This window comes from Hordeum vulgare, chromosome 5H, assembly GCF_904849725.1.
Source record: "Hordeum vulgare subsp. vulgare chromosome 5H, MorexV3_pseudomolecules_assembly, whole genome shotgun sequence".
In the NCBI taxonomy this organism is placed as follows: Eukaryota; Viridiplantae; Streptophyta; class Magnoliopsida; order Poales; family Poaceae; genus Hordeum; species Hordeum vulgare.
Genome location: NC_058522.1, coordinates 505,009,555 through 505,028,159, shown reverse-complemented (window position 1 = coordinate 505,028,159; position 18,605 = coordinate 505,009,555). Strand labels below are relative to the sequence as shown.

At 41.9% G+C, this 18,605-nt stretch overlaps 1 protein-coding gene, 1 long non-coding RNA gene and 1 other non-coding gene across 3 annotated transcripts; 2 read left to right on the top strand and 1 right to left on the bottom strand.

Annotated features, from left to right (window-relative positions):
• The first annotated feature begins 758 nt into the window (after positions 1–758).
• On the top strand, positions 759–977 carry LOC123400616. The gene has a single exon (XR_006610836.1). It is a non-coding gene; the product is annotated as a small nucleolar RNA U3 (small nucleolar RNA).
• A 345-nt stretch (positions 978–1,322) lies between these two features.
• Positions 1,323–5,691, bottom strand: LOC123400174. Its single transcript, XR_006610506.1, has 2 exons — positions 5,347–5,691; positions 1,323–2,345 (listed from the first exon to the last, which is right to left on the bottom strand). It is a non-coding gene; the product is annotated as an uncharacterized LOC123400174 (long non-coding RNA).
• A 9,195-nt stretch (positions 5,692–14,886) lies between these two features.
• Positions 14,887–18,169, top strand: LOC123400172 (acyl carrier protein 2, chloroplastic). The gene is made up of 4 exons (XM_045094589.1): positions 14,887–15,042; positions 16,441–16,539; positions 17,100–17,222; positions 17,850–18,169. The coding sequence occupies exons 1-4, from the start codon at positions 14,995–14,997 to the stop codon at positions 17,967–17,969; spliced, it is 390 nt and encodes a 129-aa protein (XP_044950524.1). The 5' UTR covers positions 14,887–14,994; the 3' UTR covers positions 17,970–18,169.
• The last annotated feature ends 436 nt before the right edge of the window (positions 18,170–18,605 follow it).

Sequence of the window (18,605 nt, the reverse complement as noted above, 5' to 3'; positions counted from 1 at the left end):
CGTGAAAATCTGTTTGTGTTTAATCCCGTTATTAAATTTGTGTGGATGTCAAGGTGATGATGTGCAGTAATACTGTTTTGTGATTGAGTGCAGGCCGCATCTGTTACAGTTTTAAATAAATTTGGCTTCCTTGGCCAAGAAGCGTTCGCACTTGTGCCCTTAATATTGAATGGGTATTGCCATTTTTTTTGTAAACTAAATTACTTAATGTTTTGGTCAGTATTCTTCCTCTCCGCTGCATCCACACGCTTTTGACAGCGGGGACCAACTGATCAAGCGTCAACGTCGACTTTACAGGAAAAAACACAATCAAGCCTCAATCCTAACCATCGACACTCTTGCGAGGTCTGCTTGCTCGTCACCTCACAGCTCTTTCTCGACTTCACTTTCTCCGCGGCTTCACCTCACACTACCGTGGATGCCACCTCATTTTATAATGCTGGACGGGTATTCTCAAATAATATAGTACTATTATATTAAATAGGAAAATGAATTTTCAGGGGACAAAAACGAAAAGCTGATGCAACGAAAAAGAGAATAAAGCCGCAAAAAAAAAAAAGCAAAAGGCCACACGAGACAGATATTTCGCAGGTGGGCCGGGCTCTGTCTATTCTCCAGCCCAACCTCACGGGCCAGCACCCACGAGTCTCCCATCGAGGAGGAGGCGCTGCGCGCTGTGTGCCAAACACATTAGTCCCACCTCGCTAGCTTACGGGAAGAGGAACCAGCTTATAAGGCGAAGTGCAGCTGTTTGCAGCACGACCTTACTTGAACAGGATCTGTTCTATAGGCTCGTACCGCTGCATCCTTTACCAATAAGGAGGCAAGCACTTCAGTCTGGTTGATGCATTCTGACCTCTGGGCCAGAGCGTGATTGACGGCCAAGATTTCTCTGATGGGGTAATCTGACGGCTGTAGAGGATCGTTCCTGCCTGGCCTCGCCTGTGCAGGGTGGCCCAGAGGTTGTCTGACAGACCAAATCTTTTTTTTTTTGTCCAGCACACGGAACAAGTTGGCTGCACTTTTGTGTTTTTTTTGTCCAGCACACGGGACAAGTTGGCTGCACTTTTGTGTTCTACAAATTTCTAACCAACCTCTCGTTCTAGAACATCTGCAAAGTTGACAAAAATATTGAAACTTCTCATATAATACATCTGGAAAGTTAGATGCTGACAGACTCTCCAAATCTTTTTTTTAACAGATGCACACAGATAAGTTGGCTGCACTTTTGTTTTCTGAAAATTTCTAACCAACCTCTTGTTCTAGAACATCTGGGAGTTAGCAAAAAATATTGAAACTTCTCATATAAAACATCTGGAAAGTTAGAGGCGCCTTTTGTTTATGAATTATTTTAACCAGAGAATCCATTTGTAATCATACATCTGAAATTATCCATGTTTCAGTTCAGAATATATCAGTGGCAATGGAGCGAAACAACAGTTCGCTAGCATTAGAGGTATGGTGTGTAACCCCAGAAAACTGCTAGAACACATCGAACATCACACTGTCTTCATTGCCTCTTCAATCTTCATTATAAACCCATCTATTCTATCCTGCTTTGTTGTGCCAAGTTTCAAGAGAGAAGAAATGTCGAGAACAAACCCGCTGAGCCCATACCTATTCACCAGCGAGCGTGATCCTGTGGCTGTGCTGAGCTAATTCTGTATGCAATATCATTAGTCCATTTGCTCTTCAGTGTAACCATCAATCTTGAGCGTGAACGTGGTGATGGAGCTCACTTCCCTTGATCTTCGATCGAACCTGTGTTCTTATATGGATGCCGAATGTCCTGGATTACTTGTTCGGCGTTCTTTTAGCAGATTTCAGTTGTAATTGCCTGGCATAGCCAACTTGTCGTCTTAGTGTATTGTTCTCCCTGCTTCTTCTGATCGTCTTCACAAATCTTCCTCTCCAAATTGTGTCATTTTAGTAGATTATACTCCACTTGCCGTCATAAATTGCAACCTGTCCTGATTGTTCCGATTCCTTGGCCTTTGCAGTTCAGGACGTGTCTTAAGTTCTATTATTCCCAAACCTGGCTTCTTTCTTGTGTAGCTGGTGATAAGAATCTAATGTCTGTCGCTCTTCCTTGTAGGTTTCAGTAGCAAGTGCCTGCTTGCGCAGCGCAGCCCTGGGCTGGGCTTTTTGCGCAATGTCTCAATTCTGCTTTGCCTACTTGTGCGCAATATGCTGATCTGCCTTCCCTCCTCGCGGCCACCAGCCGGGTGTTTGTTTTTCTTCTTAACCTTCATCGCGGCTTTTTTGTAGCACGTTCTTGAATGCATCACCACTCTTTATCTCTTCTTTAGGATTCACCGAGGACGAAGACCTTTTCTTTCAAGGGACTGCATAAAGAAATGCTTATCATTTTTTCTCAAGATGGCAACAAAAATAATAATTCATTGTTATATAAAAAATGTTCAGAACTACATAATGAAGATAAATAGAGATGCTACCAAAATGATTCAAGCTACCACAATCTCCATGCGCACACAAATGATAACGGACAACGTGATTTAGTCAACTAAGTAAATTTGACTTTGATAGCTGATAGGCAATAGAATGCGACAGACCCCTTTGCCATCTAAGCATCTGCAGGATCGAAAACTTTGCTACCATACGTAATTTGCTTGTGTCCAGAGTTCTCAAGATGGAACAGATTTACCCGTTCCAGCTGAAAAGGCATGCACGCATTTCGAGATTTAGTTTCGACTGTCAATAAACATACAGCCAGGAGTCATCACCTTCATTTCAGAATAAGAAACTCCAACTTGCGAAATGCGGTAGTACGACCCCATAATAAGAAACTCCAACCACAATGGCATATGCAGTTAGTAGGCCAAACTTGATAAAATAACAGAATAAGAAACTATAACTTGGGGGCCCTAGGCCTACCATAATTGTTTAGCTTCTCTACATTGATCAACAATCTGCATCTGCCGTAGCTAGCAGCACTACCTCTATCCATCCATCCATTGCAGCTAACTAATGGAGGCGACGGTGCTGAGCGTCTGCAAGTGCTATGAAAAATAAATTGTATACCAAGGAATTGTAACACAGAGCTATAAATCACCCGGATTGCGTTTTCAGTGTTTCTCTTTTATTTTTTTGAAACTCTGAATACCCACCATCAAAATCCTGGCTAGGCCATGGATGCGGCATGCCGCCTGCTCTTCTTCGATCATGTATATGCCACTAAATGAGTAATTTAAGCAGGTGTGAGTACAGTTGGAGCTTGATCAGCAATTTTTGGAGGGGCCAAACCATGTAGCAGGGGCCATCTAATGCAAATATTAGGAAAAGTGCATCATTAATGGCCAAATACATGTTATTGATATGTCAGAACTAATTAGCTAGGGGGTGGGAACATGGCCCTTGGGAAGCTCTGCCACTGTGTGAGTAGATTGCACCACAAAAATGTCAAGAGAAATTAACCTATGTTCTATGGGATGACAAATTGAACATGTGCTCTCTCATGGTTTATGCATGTTCTTTCGCTTAATGCAGCAATAGAGGCTGTGTATACAGTTTACAACTAAATCTACCTTGTTTAAACCCAGGTGTCAACTGTATATTTTTCTATAAACTTGGTCAAAATTAAAGAAGTTTGAATTAAACAAATCTAGAACTTCAATAAATTTGAAATGGAGGAGTACTAAAATAGAACGTTCACAGGCAGTTCAATTTCTAAATCATCGTATGCTATTCAGTAAAAAAAAACTGGTATGCTAACTTCTGATAACTGTACATTGACTGTAAAATACAGTACAAATCCAAAGGCAGTACAAGCATGTACGCATCTGAAGGTACAAATAGCAAGACACAACAGGAAATTAAAACTCCAAAAGGTAAAATCCACATAAAAGTGAAGCCACCAAAAAGGTTACAAGGCCCTTAACAGCGACTCCAGTTCAAGATTTGGTGGGTTTTGACTCCAGTTCAAGGCCTCAAGCTGTACAGCAACATTGTAAAATTGCCCGAATGGATCCAGGGGCTCACAAATCTCGTCAAGCTGAGGCTACGGAGCTCAAGGATTGTGGAGCATGATGCTGCCATACAACTCCTTGGGAAGATACCGAATCTGTCTACTCTGCGCCTGTGTAGGGAATCATTCGTGGGCAATGAGGTCCGTTTCAATTTCTGTCAGGGTGCATTCCCAAGGCTGGTGGTACTGGAGCTGGATCTCCTAGCTGACCTAAAATCGGTCACGTTTGAAGAAGAAGCCAGCCCGAAGCTTGACCTGCTGCAGTTTCGTGACTGGACTTCTCAAGCCAGCTAGGTTGTTTACTGGGCTGCCATCACTCCCAAGCCTTAAGGAACTCATGCTCATGGAATTCCACAACGGCTACAAGGATAATTTTGTGGAAGAGCTGAGGGGTGAGGTGGCAAAAAATCAAAATCGACCGGCTTTGAAGAGGCACTGAGCAGAGCTCTATATTTATCGATTTGAAGCTTCCATTTTCTTTTCAACCGATTCATTGTGTTTCTTAAGGAATTGTTTCTTGTGTTTTTTTGTGGCGCATGTGCTCTGTTCTGCATCTGTCAGTTTCAGTAACCGTGCTATGAAGAATAAATTGTGTACCAAGGCATTGTAACACAGAACTATAAATCATCCGGATTGTGTTTTCATTGTTTCTCTTTTCTTATTTTTAACCCTGAATACCCACCGTCAAAATCCTGGCTAGGCCATGGATGTTTCTCTGATCATGTATAAGCCACTGAATGAGCAATTTAGGCAGGTGTGAGTCAGTGGCGGAGGGTTCTTGGAGGGGGCAAACCATGTAGGAGGGGCCATCTAATGCAAAGAATAGGAAAATTTGCATCATTAATGGCTAAATACATGTTATTGATATGGCAGAACTAAATTAGATTGGGGGGGGGGGGGCAGGTTGGCCATCGTGAAGCTCCGCCACTGTGTGAGTAGATTGCACCACAAAAATGTAAAGATAAATTAACTTTTGTTCTATGGGGTGACAAATGGAGCATGTTCTCTGTCATGGTTTATGCATGCTCTTTCGCTTACTGCGGCAATAGAGGCTGTATATACAGTTAATAAGTAAATCTACCTTGTTTAAACCCAGGTTCAACTATATTTTTCTGTGGACTTGGTCAAAATAAAAGAAGTTTGACTTACACAAATCTAGAAGTTCAACAAATTTGAAATGTACTACTGTACTAAAATAGAACGTTCACAGGCAGTTCCAATTTCTAAAATCATGGTATGCTATTCAGTCAAAAACAAATCAACTAATGCTATAAGTATTACATATAACACACAAAGATAAGAGATCGAAACTTCTACTGCAGATTCACATTGCTCGGAACCAAAATGCAGCAGGACCTTACCGATATATCGAAGTTTTCAGCCTTGCCGAACCCTGCAGGCGGCGTCCGCGGAAACGCGGTCGATGGCGGCGGCGATCTCCGCGGGTGGATGACGCCGGAGGAGACGGCGGTGCTCCGGTGGAGGAGGCAGCCGCCCTGAACCGGGTCCCAACCAACGGCAATCGGCCGAGAAAGGGGGGAGCGTCTTGCTCCGCTGTGTAGCTCCCAGCGGCCGCGCTCTGAAATTTGGGGCCGCGCGCGGCTGAGCCGGAGAGAAGGTCGAAGGAGGGGGGCTGTGCCGGAGCGAGCGGAGGAGGCGCCCCAAGGGGGAACAGCCGTCTGGCCTGGCCCTGGTTGGTTGGAAGTTCTCTTTCTACCTCTTCCCGTATTGGCAATGGAGTCATTTTTTTATTGTTCAAGATCTCTTGTGCTTCATGGCTGAAAAAAAGAACAGTTGCACCAGATGAACAAAAAATGAACTGATCTATAGTCAGACAGTGTCACTCTTGGACCAAAAATATCGTCTCTATATAAGTATCCCCTCGGTCCTAAACTTCTTCTCTCACACTTGTGTAAATAAAAATATATCTAGTCACGTTTTAGTATTTTAATACATCCACTTCTAAATAGGACGGAGGAAGCATCACTGAAGTAAGATTTAAGTCCCAAACGATTATGAAAAGTGTAACTTTTCATTTTCTTTTATAAAGGGTGCTTTATTATTTAATATATTTTTGTATTATATCCGGCCTCTGCATAACTGATATACACACTACAGTCATCAAATCCACGTTCAAGAAAAATAGTAAAAAGGATAAATGCAAGTTATATGCAGAGATTGTATAACGCCTAATCCTAAGAGGGTCAATTTGAATATTATGTCTCCATCCATGTCGGGTAAAAATATCCTATGTTGTGGCCTTCAAACGTGTACACACCTCTGTAAACAGGTCTTGATTCTCCAAATGTTGTAGATACGATCATAATATGAAGTGTACCGGTACATCTCTAAATAACCTGCATAAAAAAGTATTTTTATCGTTAAAAACCTTATCATTTCTACATAGTCTAGATGAACAAATAACGACAAACGCTCCCATCTGACAAGAGTTCAAAACCTGTATTATATCACATGAAACCAGTTACCGAATATATTAGCAATGCTATATGGAGAATATACGTCAAAAGCTACTTAACTGATTGACCATATAGAACGAGTCAATTTGCATTGAAAAAACAATCATTTTTTTCGTCTTGATGACAGAACAATCACATTGAGTACTTTCATGTCAATTCTTCTTAGTTAGGTTATCTTTGGTAAAAATGACTCCACGATAAAGATATCAAGCAAAGATTTTATTTTTAAGCGGTATCTTCATCTTCCAAATATTTTTATTATAAAGATATTTGTGGATTAAGACATAGCCAAACACAAAAAATATATCTTTGCAAGTTGTTCTTGCAAGCTTCTGCAGCGATTTACATACAACAGTCATTTATGCGGTGGAAGAACTTGCGTCTCTTCGGGATAAACATAACCTACTACTCGACATGGAAGATGTAGACGAGTCCCGTCTTTTAAGGGATGCAACTTCCCGCGCGCGGCGGCTCCGTGTCCTCGTCGGACTCAAATTTATCAATTTTGCCAACATTTTACTCATCAATTGGTTAAAATCAACATTGCATTTATACTAGGGCAGTGCTCTGCGCCGGCGCGCCGGCCGAAACTTTCGGCCGGCCGCGCGCGGGCCGCACGATCCGTCAGCCGCCGCGCGTCCGCACCGTTAGATCTATCCATGCAACAGATATTCCTCAATGCAGTAAATTTTGACCACGATGCAACAAATTTTCGCATGGTTACAACAAAAATATGGTTGTAGCAGAAAAATATCAACGTGATTGTAGAAAAAAACGACGCTGATGATGTGTGGTAAAAAACAAAAAAAGGGTTGTAGCAAAGCAATCCGGTGAACTTGGGTTGCAACTCTTACGAACGTGGATGCAACTTTTTTACTGAACGGTTGCAGCAAAAAATGATGCTGGTTGTAGCAAAAATAAACACGGTTGTAGCAAGAGCGATCAATCGGCTCAACCACACAAGAACACCAGCAACCTCGCCGTCCCAGCACGGACATATCTCTACTATTAAGGGCCTGTTTAGGACTACTCTGCTCCTTAAAATTCAGCTCTGCTCTAGAAAAGAGAAGCCAAACGGGGTAGCTCCACGATATGCCGCTCCGCAAAAAAACTAGAATCTGGGATAGAACTTCAAAGTTTTTATGAAGCTCCTCGGAGGGTGCTCCAAAACACTCTAGAAGCTAGAGTTGGAGGGAAATTACCCACCACTGCCACCAGTAAGTGGATACCCCTTCGTTTATTTCCCATCAACCAATCAAATAGATTCTTTTCATCAGATTTTCTATTTTTGAAGCTGGAGCTAGATGGAAGCCAAACATTGCAGATCCAACTCTCCATCTAAACCGTTTAATTACATCATCAAGGGTCTAAAAACGTCGTTAGCGAAACTGACAGTTTTCGTCAGCGCTAATTGCCCACCCCACGTCGTCCCGCATCGCCCGCCTCCCCCCGCTCGCCTCGCTCGCCTGCCTCGCCCCGCTCGCCCGCGTCGCCCCGCTCGCCCGCCTCCCCCCGCTCGCCTCGCGGGGCGCCGCGCCGCTCGCCTCGCGGGACGCCGCGCCGCGCCGCTCGCCCCGCCTCCTCCCGTTCGCCACGCCGGTCGCCGCATCGCTGGATGAGGATGCCGCTGGAGGCGGCTGTGCCAACGACGAGCGTAGGAAGCGGATGGAGGTCCCTCATCGCCCTGCCTTGCAGTCCCTCACGCCCTCCCTCATCGCTCTGCCCTGCCGCCCTTCCGGTCCTTATCACCATCGCGCTCCTGCGCACAGGCGTCTCCCCGCTGCCTCGGCGCCTTCCGTAGCAGGTCAGGGCGGAGCTGAGAATGAGGCATCCGCACACCACCATTCCTCCCTTTGAGCGTCGTTGATGTGCCCCCGATTGTCTCCGCCAAGTTTAGCCGCCAACTTCACTGGAAGCTCCACAATGATCCAGGTAATCCCCAAACAAGCCATTGTCTGCTCACGGTTTCAGAAGAGAAGCGGCTGAGTGTATTCATATGATGAGTAAGAAGATAAATTTGTGTGGTTTAGTCACCGAATCAACCGTTAGCTTCCCCGATGGTGTTGTTAGTTTATTACTACACCTGAAATTACATCTCAGCTAAAAGCTTCCATCACAGTCGTGTCGACCTCACCGAGCTGCATTTTCTGAGTAGTTTCCATACACTAACTCTTGGAGTTACAGGTGCCTTCAAGCACAAGCTCAGCGACCTCGACGCTGCACAAGGTGAACGAGCACGGGGAGCCGCTGGCCAGCGAGCAGGAGAAGCTCACCGCGGAGGCTGATTTCAAAATTTCAGATAGGTAGGTAGATGGATGAGAACGAGATACCTTTTTCATTTTTGCCCATTTATCTAGATCGGCCGATCATGAAGGCATGTAGTTGTTCATAATTAATATTGAAAGTGCAAGCATTCTCATATATATAATAGAAATTTTTCGTAATTCACTCAGGGAGTGATTTTCTCTAATTCATGATAGTGCCCACATGGCTGTAATCGCCTAAAGATTCAGCGGTTCGCTCTCACTAATTTAGGGCAAACACCCGCACCGTGATGATAGCATTCACTATGTGGATATGAGGCCAGTTGCATTATTTCTAGCCTAATATTTTTGTTTATTGTTGTAGAATGGGGAAGGATGCCGAAGATGTAGGGTTGTTGCTCGAGCGACGCCGGAGCCCATTCAAGGGAAGAGAAGATGCACGTTTTTCCTTCTTGACCATTTGAGTAGTGTTGTGTGCAATTTATGCTCGTCTTGAAAAATTGGTTATAAATGTTGAATTTATCTCCAATCATCTGTGTTTCTGATACAGAATGGAGCCCAGGCACCAATATATCCACATCTTTGGTCGGTGATGAATGCAGCAAGTTTGTACATCGCTTTGTTTCTCTGATCTATTCTTCCTACCTAACGTACATAGTTCTGTACGTTAACATGTCCGTCTGATGATTTCTTGTTGTAACCCCCCCCCCCGGCGCGCTAATTTCGATTTTTTTTGTTGCATGATGCATTAGCTAAATGATAAGAAGTGAATGGTGTACGTGACTGATAAAAGGATTGTTTTGCCTCACAAATCAAGGAATTTTTGACCAGTCCATGCATCATGATCCAATGTTGGCATTTTACTTACATATGCTCTACAAATTGTAGAGAGTATGCATCATAGGGTTATCGTGCTCATGTTGGGGTCCAAAAATATCTTTACAGAATCAAATAAGTAATGAAATATATAAATAATTTAAAATTTGGTTGTGTAACATGAAGAATTATGGAAAGAATATTTCAGGTTTTCTGGTTATGTGTGTCCAGTTCTGAAGGCAAAGGTATAACAACCATGTGTTTACAGATTTTCCGAATGAATTGACACTATCGCGAGAGCCTTTTCAATGAAATGCAGCCCTGTTCATTTATCTTGACCATTAAAAGTTGAGTTCTATATCATGCATCAAGTTTCGTCGCGTGGGGAACAGCACGGGGCGCGTCGCTAGCAGTATGGGCAACCGGTGGTCACCGATGTCACTCCAATCACATGACAAGATGCTCCACCAGTGAGGCAAAATCCCCCTGTTACTCCCTCCAAATTGTTCTTTGATTGATAATATGTGGACAACTGCTTCATGCTTCGATCTATACATAATTTCTTGCGATGGATGCAGGGATGTATAGTACATGATGCGCTTAATTAGTTCAGGTTTCTTCTTTCAATTTTTGTTTCTTTCTGGATAAAATTCCAAGGTTTCCTTGTGTGGTTTCAATGATTTTTTTATTCAGGCCAAGTTTGATCAAACCGATGATTTGTTGTTCTTTACTGTCAGTGAGAAAGGTTGATCTCATGTTGTTTATTTTGCAGCATAGGGAACTTTTTTTGTAGGACAAAAATTTGGTATGGATAAAGAGGTCATGACTGAGGTACATAAAGAGGTGAGAACTAAAAAATAGACTTAATTGGTTAGCGATATATCGTTCGTACTTTTATCAGTTCAATTCTTATGCGAAGTACGTGTGTTTTGTTGAAAGTTGTTGGTTCGCGAAAAGTTTGATCAGCATGGCAAGTTTATAAGCTACCGAAGGTGGAGCAGATCGACTGCTTTCTGCCTGCACCACTAGAATTGGTTATCATCTTTCTTCATTTAGAATACTTATGTTTGCCTGAATTAGTGTTCCTATCATGATGAAATACTTTCAACCTTTCAGTGATATTCAGTTCATTGGCCTCTATGGAGCTAACAGACCATTTCCTATCTAACATGTCATTAGTGAATATATGAAATGTGCAATGTGCAAAATATAACTAATACTTCCATTGAAATTTCTTGAGGTTGCGATTTTCTGATGAAAGGAGGACACAACGTTTCGAGTTTAAACACAGACACTTAGTTTTGTGGTCTTATAATAGCTAAATGGATGTACTACATCATAATCTTGATTTTGTGTAATTCTCACCTGCAAATCTTCACACACTATGACCATAGAGCACTAAAGTTCTTGTTGCACTGGTTTTAGCAAATAAAGCTATTGAGTTACATCATGCATGTTCATGATATTAAAATACTTCCCACTTTTAGTTATTATTTTTAATGTTGCAAATACTCTCTCAAATATGAAATGTTATGAACAAATGTTGTCATCCAAATGGAAGCTACCAATATTATCTATCTTTTGGAGTTATACAATAGCTGCCAAGTGTTGCAACCTTTTCTGGTCCAGATTTCCATTGCGATATTAGTTATATGCAAGGTGTGTTCATGAGAAATGATCTCTCAGTTGGAGATTATGGTGCATAGAATTTATTATATATGTTGATCTGGATAGTAGTGTGACATCCCCGGATTATGTGTTCATGTGTGCAATGACAGCAGCCTCCCAGGGTTCAATCTTGGCGGCAAAATCTCCACAACAATGAGGGGGATTCGACGAGCATTTTGTCAATATCTGATGTTACTTGTTACATTTTTTCTGAAATTTAAAAGCTTTCAGGTGTGTAATGAGTTCCAGTAATAGTTTCATTTTTTTTTTGTTATATGTCATGGTTTAGAGTCGAATGAATTTTTCGGGCATTTGTCGCTTAAATCATGGCAAGTGAGCTTCAGACTGAGGTCACGACTTCACGTAAGTATGGATCTAAACCAATAGATGCTTATATTATTATTTTTATGAATAACAAGTGACTGCGGTAATTGATTTGTTGCTGCTACTGGCATAATAGTGGTTCTTTTGATTCACACCAGTAGAGCCAGAAAAATTTCCATACTATTGTTTTTGCAGTCCATGACATTTTCATATGAATCTCGTGGATGAATTCTAAAGAGACTGACTAATTGTTACTTAAAGGCACTGTTTAGGTATGCATTCCTAATTTATATTTCTACCTGGCACAGGAGCCCATCATATTGTCCTTGCCTCCAATCCCTGAATGCAGAAAAGACAGTGGGGTTTCGGTCCAAGATTGCCGAGGACGATGAGCAGCTTGGTGGTGCAGCTGCGAATGGTGCGATCATCAGCAGAAGGCACGAACGCTAGGAAATATGCTTCAACAAGTGCATCAGGTAGTTCTCTCAATTAATATCTCCTCTGTATTCCTCTGTGGGTTTTGGCATCTCAGGATTTTGTGGTGTTGTGGAAGGAAAAGGATAGCATGAAAATGAGGCGGGAAGATGAGGTGTTCTTCTGGAAGAAAAGGAATCTGAGCTACTTGTTGCTATCTAGAAGCTTGCCGGTGAGGAGCCCTTGATTCTTAGTAGTAATCCATCCTGATCATCTTGAGTAAGAAAATACATTTTTTAAGTACTTATGAAACAATATCAGAGGGATGCAACGGCTAAAATATGTAGGGTTTGTGAGCTTGGAGCAAGTGAAGCGTTGACCATCTTTTATGTACATTCATAATATTATTAAACCATACGAGTTTTAGAGCACTAAGACAAGATTATTTTTCCTGCAAGGTTCACGTGTCTTGCGCCACATCATATAGGATGTAGTAATGTATCTTCCTTCCCCTCTTGATCTCTGTCAATGCCACTATATTCAGGTTTGACACATGCCTTGGATTGCATCAGGCTTGATTTTTTTGGGTGCGTATTCAATGATGGTTGATGCAAGCCAATCCTTCTTACAAGTTACATCGATTCAATTCAAGTTATGTGCTACTCTATATTTTTTGTATGTTTCCTTGTCTTCATTGTTTGGTAGATTTCTTTACTGAAGCTGAATTTGCCAAAGGCGAGAAAAGTATCGATATGACATTTATCTGTATCTCAAAGTACACATGGGTATGGCATTTATTTCATTACTTCCATGTAGAGATTCAGTCATGTCAATGGAACAATTTCTTTTTTCCAAGTGAGCTGAATTGGGATAGATAGGTATTACTCTAACTATGGTGATGTTAGTTTATTTTATTTATTTTTGTGTCAAAGGAACTCTGGTGCATCCAAATTGCTTGATGGATTAACTTCATATCTTCTGTGTCGAATCCAAGTTGTGACCAATGGGACGGACGATGGTGGACGGTATGGACATTGTAGATTCAACACATCTTCATTACTTGAAGTTTATTCCGTGAACATTGTTGAGGTACTGTTATCACCAGTTTTCCTATTTCTTTTGAATAGTCTGTTTGATAATTCTGTTGCCCATTTCAATTAAGCCCAAGTGTTTATTTAAGTAACAACCTGAACTGCAATACTCATATGAGGCCTACAAGAAGCAGCAACACCGGTGGTATTCCGGGCCAATGCAATTGTTTAGGCTTTGCTTACCAGATGTCATCAAGCTCGTCATCAAGCTTAAGGTATTGTTGTACCTAAGCATAATGGACTACTAATTTAGATAAACTGACATAGATGTGGCACATGACACATGCTCCAATAATGTTCAAATATTGGTGACAAATAGAGAGTGTTAGTACCTTTGAATTGGGAGTATGTAAAACCCAATGAGTGAAAACTCTCTTACACCCAACCTTTCGTGGTAGTTTCCTAGGTTACACTTTTATATCATTTTCTTTATGTAGGTACGACTTGGTATGCCACAACTAATTTGTTTGCAACTTGGCATGACCTTGTTTGGAGTATGGACTTATTTGAATTTTGAATGTGTGTGAAAATAATGTAAAGTAACTTATAAGCTTAGATGTATTTAGAAACTCTAAATTTTAGTCATTGTTGTTAGTCGCGCACAATTTATAATTTATATTTTCCTTAAGAATATCTCCCAATTATTTCACACATGCTTGTGTACCTTTTTATAGTTTTTAGTGCTCAAATGCACATTCACAGAGAAAATAAAAGTCCATATGAATCGATCTGCATGGCTAGATCGGGCAGTTATAATTCATGTTGGAAGTGCAACTGGTTGAGTGGCGACACCATTGACTGCTTTGCATGCAGTTTGCTAGGTGTTTTTTAGTTTAAGAACTTCCATACGTTGAGACACATTTAAGCTATCAGCGATGCCAAGATCAGTTAGTTGTCATACATTGCCTTGGATTTTCATAAAAAAGTAAAATGGTACGTATAAGCTAGAAAGAGATTTGATCGCCTCAGATATCCCGTAATTCCATGTGATGAGAAATAAGTCATTCATCTGTTTGACAAGCAATTTTCTCTTTACTGTACCATATTGTTTGTTATTTTTTTAGTTGTCATTTGGATTAATAAGAGCAGGGAGGAGCTTGATGATACCGTCCGGCGGCATCGTGACCTTGACTAATATTCTTTTCCTGATTTTAAGACTAATATTTCTATCAGCTTGACTATATCACTTTGTTGCATCTCGGTTTATAGCGGGAGAGACCTGTTTTAAGGACCTAACTAGCACAACAGTATATGACATTCAATTCACATCGGTAGGTCAATGGTGGTATGCTCAAACTTTTATGAGAACGAAGAGAACTACCTAGAGAATGATGAAAAAAATCATAATACTTGTGTGCACGATTGCCGCTTATAGAATGATGATGATTTCAATAAATTTGACTTTCACAGATAAAAAAATTAAATTATGAATAATGCAAATTAATTTTTCAAAATAATTATTTTTAAATAAACATTGTTGTGGTTAATATGATATCAAAATTTTCTTGTATTATGTTATATTTAATTAGTATATACTGACATACACCCGTGTACTAGTCAAGCCAAAAAGAACCGCGGGCGCCGCCACGAGCCAGCCTAGCACGCCACCGGTATTTTCCTTCCTAAAACGAACGACGCAGCCAGCCGAGCCGAGCCCGTCGCGCTGGCAGGTGGGGCCGGGGCGACGGGGGAGACGGAGGCACCGAGAGACGCATGGATCGTCATGGGCCGGGCCTCGTGACCTCCGCCAGCCAGCCGCGTCCGTCGATACGCCCGATGCCGCGCCCACGTGCAAGGCCCGGCCCGCGCTATAAGAAGGCCCCGCTAACTTCCTTCGACGCGCATCCCTCCTGCTGCCGCTGCCGCTGTGTTGTCCCGTTGCCGCCCCGACCGCCGCCTCCACCGCCGCCTCCACCGCCCACCGCGCCGGCCTCTCCCCCTGTCCCGTCTCCCCCATGGCCTCCGCCGCGGCGTCCGCCGTCTCCTTCGCCAGGCCCGTCAAGGTACCGCGCAGCGTCCACCCGCTGCCCTCCCCACCTCCCTCCCTCCGCCCCTCACGCCGTTCGATCTGCGACCGGTAGGGTTTAAGTCGCGTCGGGGTTTCGGAATCTGGGGACGTGAGTGTTCGTCAGATTAGGCGCGGATCCGCTCTGGCCCGCCTGCCGGTTCCGTAGCTTCTAGTCCGTCGAAACTTCCGTGTAGTTTTTGGCTCGATTGGATCTGGCACCGTACCGTAGGTAGGGCTGAATTTAGCGCTCCCCGTCTCAAGCCAATCGATCTGGGCGGTGCTACCCCATTCATCATGATATATCCAACCGCATGTGACCATGTGTGCGTGCTCGTTGGGTCGAACGTTTGGGAATTCTGTGCGGATTTGTTATTACTTTTTTCACTGAATTTTCAATTTTGTTGTGCCTTTAACCTTTCCGTTATGTGATGCCATGATAGTTCTTACAGATCTTGATCGGAAAAGTTAAATAAATACAGAACTAGTGTTGTATGGTGCATGCAAAGTCTCTATTCATTCATAAATCTAGTAGAGGGGACTGTTGTTTGCATTGCTTCATGGTAGCATACCTTGAGGATTGCCCATTAAAGGAGTCTTACTTTGCCTGAAATATTCCCAGGTTTAGGTGATTGATACCTAATCTCATAGGTTGCTTCACGCTGAACTTGTATGCATGATGAGTAGCTCTCTGGATTCCTTGATTACATGATTCCACCTTTAAGCTCTGGAGATACAAGAAAATATAGTAAAGCATGCGGTTGTTGATTGAAATTCTGCTGTGTACAATGAGAAAAAGGTGTAGTTAGTTCAGGTTGTGAGTATTCCTTAAGAGTTGTGTTAATACTCGTAAATGCTTCAGAGCAGTTTGTTGAACCGAATGGAGAACAGTGCAATAGCCGAGCAGGTCCTGTTTGACTGTTTTGGAACATGGCCTTACTTAGGGATATAACTGTTTTGGTTACTATTTTGTACTCCCTCCGTTCCTAAATGTCCTTTAAGAGATTCCATTAGGGGTCTACATACGAATCAAAATAAATGAATCTTCGCTCTAAAGTATGTCTATATACATCCGTATATAGTCCACTAGTGGAACCTCTAGAAAGACCTATACTCCCTCCGTCCCAAAATTCTTGTCTTAGGCTTGTCTAGAAATGGATGTTTCTAAATACTAAAGCGTGACTAGATACATTCATATCTAAACAAATGTAAGACAAGAATTTTGGTACGGAGGGATTATTTAGAAACATTCTGTCTTTGTGGTTTTCACTTTGAACAAGGCAGCCAGTTAATTTTATGCAATGTGGCATTGTTTCTACTGTCAATCTAGTTTGCTATTCCCTAGTTCACATTTTTTTTTTGCCCTTTTTAAGAAATCCTGTTTGGTGATTTACAGGCAATCTGTGTCAACTCGGTCTCCTTCTCTGCTCTAAGGAAAGACAATGTATCCTTCCGTTTGCAGCCAGTTCCCCAGAGATTTTCTGTTTGCTGTGCAGTAAGTATCATCCTTTATGGTATTGCAATGTTATCAATCATTAACTAATGCATTGGTTACTGCACCTCAAATGTGTTTTCGAACCTATTTCAAAGGCCAGTAGTTTCATACGAAGCAACATACTTTCTTTGGAATTGGAATTGGAATCGCATAATTAATCATGTATGTTATTTTAAGGCTATGCATCTCAATCTATTACATTCCAGTTTTATCTGAAGTCAACAAACTAATCCTGCATATATAGAAAACCCTTTGTGTTTCATCGCAACAATGCTTTCATTATGGCTCTTGCTCTCTTGCCAATGTAATTTGGAGATAATTTCAGCAACGATAGTTTCTTTTTGGTATTGGGCACTGTGCATGCTTGGCCTGTAACTTGACTTAAGTAAGCTGCTCCTAGTCTACTTCTACCACATTGATTCAATTCAACCATAACTTAACTCTGTAATTCTGATTTAATAAGCAGGTAAATTTACCATCCAATATTTCTGAAGGCCTGTCCATTGTAGGGCTTTGTTGCTATGATCTAACTGCTTCATATTGCCATTTTAATTAAACAGGCCAAAAAGGAGACAGTAGAGAAGGTTTGTGATATTGTGAAGAGCCAGCTTGCGCTGTCTGATGACACTGAAGTTTCTGGCTCCTCCACATTTGCTGATCTTGGTGCCGATTCTTTGGATACGGTAAGTCAGCTGGATACTGTAATGCAGGTCACATGTTAATCCTTGCAACAGACCTAGCTGGCTCCACTCAGTGATATGAACTTGTTATGTTTGTGACAGTGCCACATTCCTCTAAAAAAATCCCTGAAAAGCATTTGGCAATAGTTTCTTGTTTGTTACTCCCTCCATTCCTATATATAAGTCTTTTTAGAGGTTTCACTAAAGGACTACATACGGATGTATATAGACATATTTTAGAGTGTAGATTTACTCATTTTGCTCCGTGTGTAGTCCCCTAATGAAATATGAGTATCTAAAGGGACTTATATTTAGGAACGGAGGGAGTATAATTTTATACTCCCTCCGTTCCAAAATAATTTGGACTCGCTACTAAGTAGGTCTCCCTTCCCCCTTTTTCCCCAGAATGGCTCTCCTTTAGCAAAAGTTCCAGTCTGTCTGTGAGAACCACATTGTTCTACTTTTTCATGTTGATCCTTTGGAGCAGTTTTTGGCAGCAGAAATCTGTCACTGCAGTTTATGCTAGTACCTTTTATCAGCACTCCTTTGTGCATGAAAATAAGCATGGTTTTCAGTTTGAGATTTGAAGTGATCCTTCCCACTCAAACTTTCTGTGGTTCTGTTTTGTAGGTTGAGATTGTTATGGGCCTCGAGGAGGCTTTTGGAATCAGCGTGGAGGAATCGAGCGCTCAGACCATCGCAACGGTGGAAGACGCCGCCAACCTGATCGACAGCCTTGTTGGAAAGTAAACTCAATTCATGGCAATAATGCGGCAGGAGCTTAAACGGCTGCTGCTTGACCACTGCAATGGTTGCTGCTGGATGGATCCCTTTTGACGTGCTAGATTTTACCGTGGAGAGTTGGTGACATATGTATCAGTGTTTTTGCCTGTCTTGCGATATTATTCATGACATTTAAGTTATTGTTCAAGGAATTATTTTTTGTTGAAGGTGGATTAGATTTCTCTCTCTCTCTCTCTTTTTTTCTTTTCTTGAAACGGAGCTGGGCTGGAAACCAATTTCAGGGTCTGCAGAATATCCTGTGATGGAATTAATTATCCTCCAGAACTCTTATCTGGCTAACGTTCGTTGGGAGACGTTTTGGTTCTTAGGTGAGTTCAAACGGTGGCAGTTTTAAATGAAAATTTCCTTCTATGACAGTAACTTCCATGTCGCTATGTAGAAACTGTCACCCCTCGCAACTAAAAACGCTACTGAAATTGTTTGCGGGGTCTTTGTTCTTTTTATTTGGATTTAGGCATCTTTGCTTAGCAATTTTCGTCTTCCTATGTTGTTTTGGGAGAAATTCTATAATACTTGTGCTCTGTGAGAACTTCAGAACATCAACATTTTGATCCATGACTGGTGCGGTTTGTTACAAGCTAG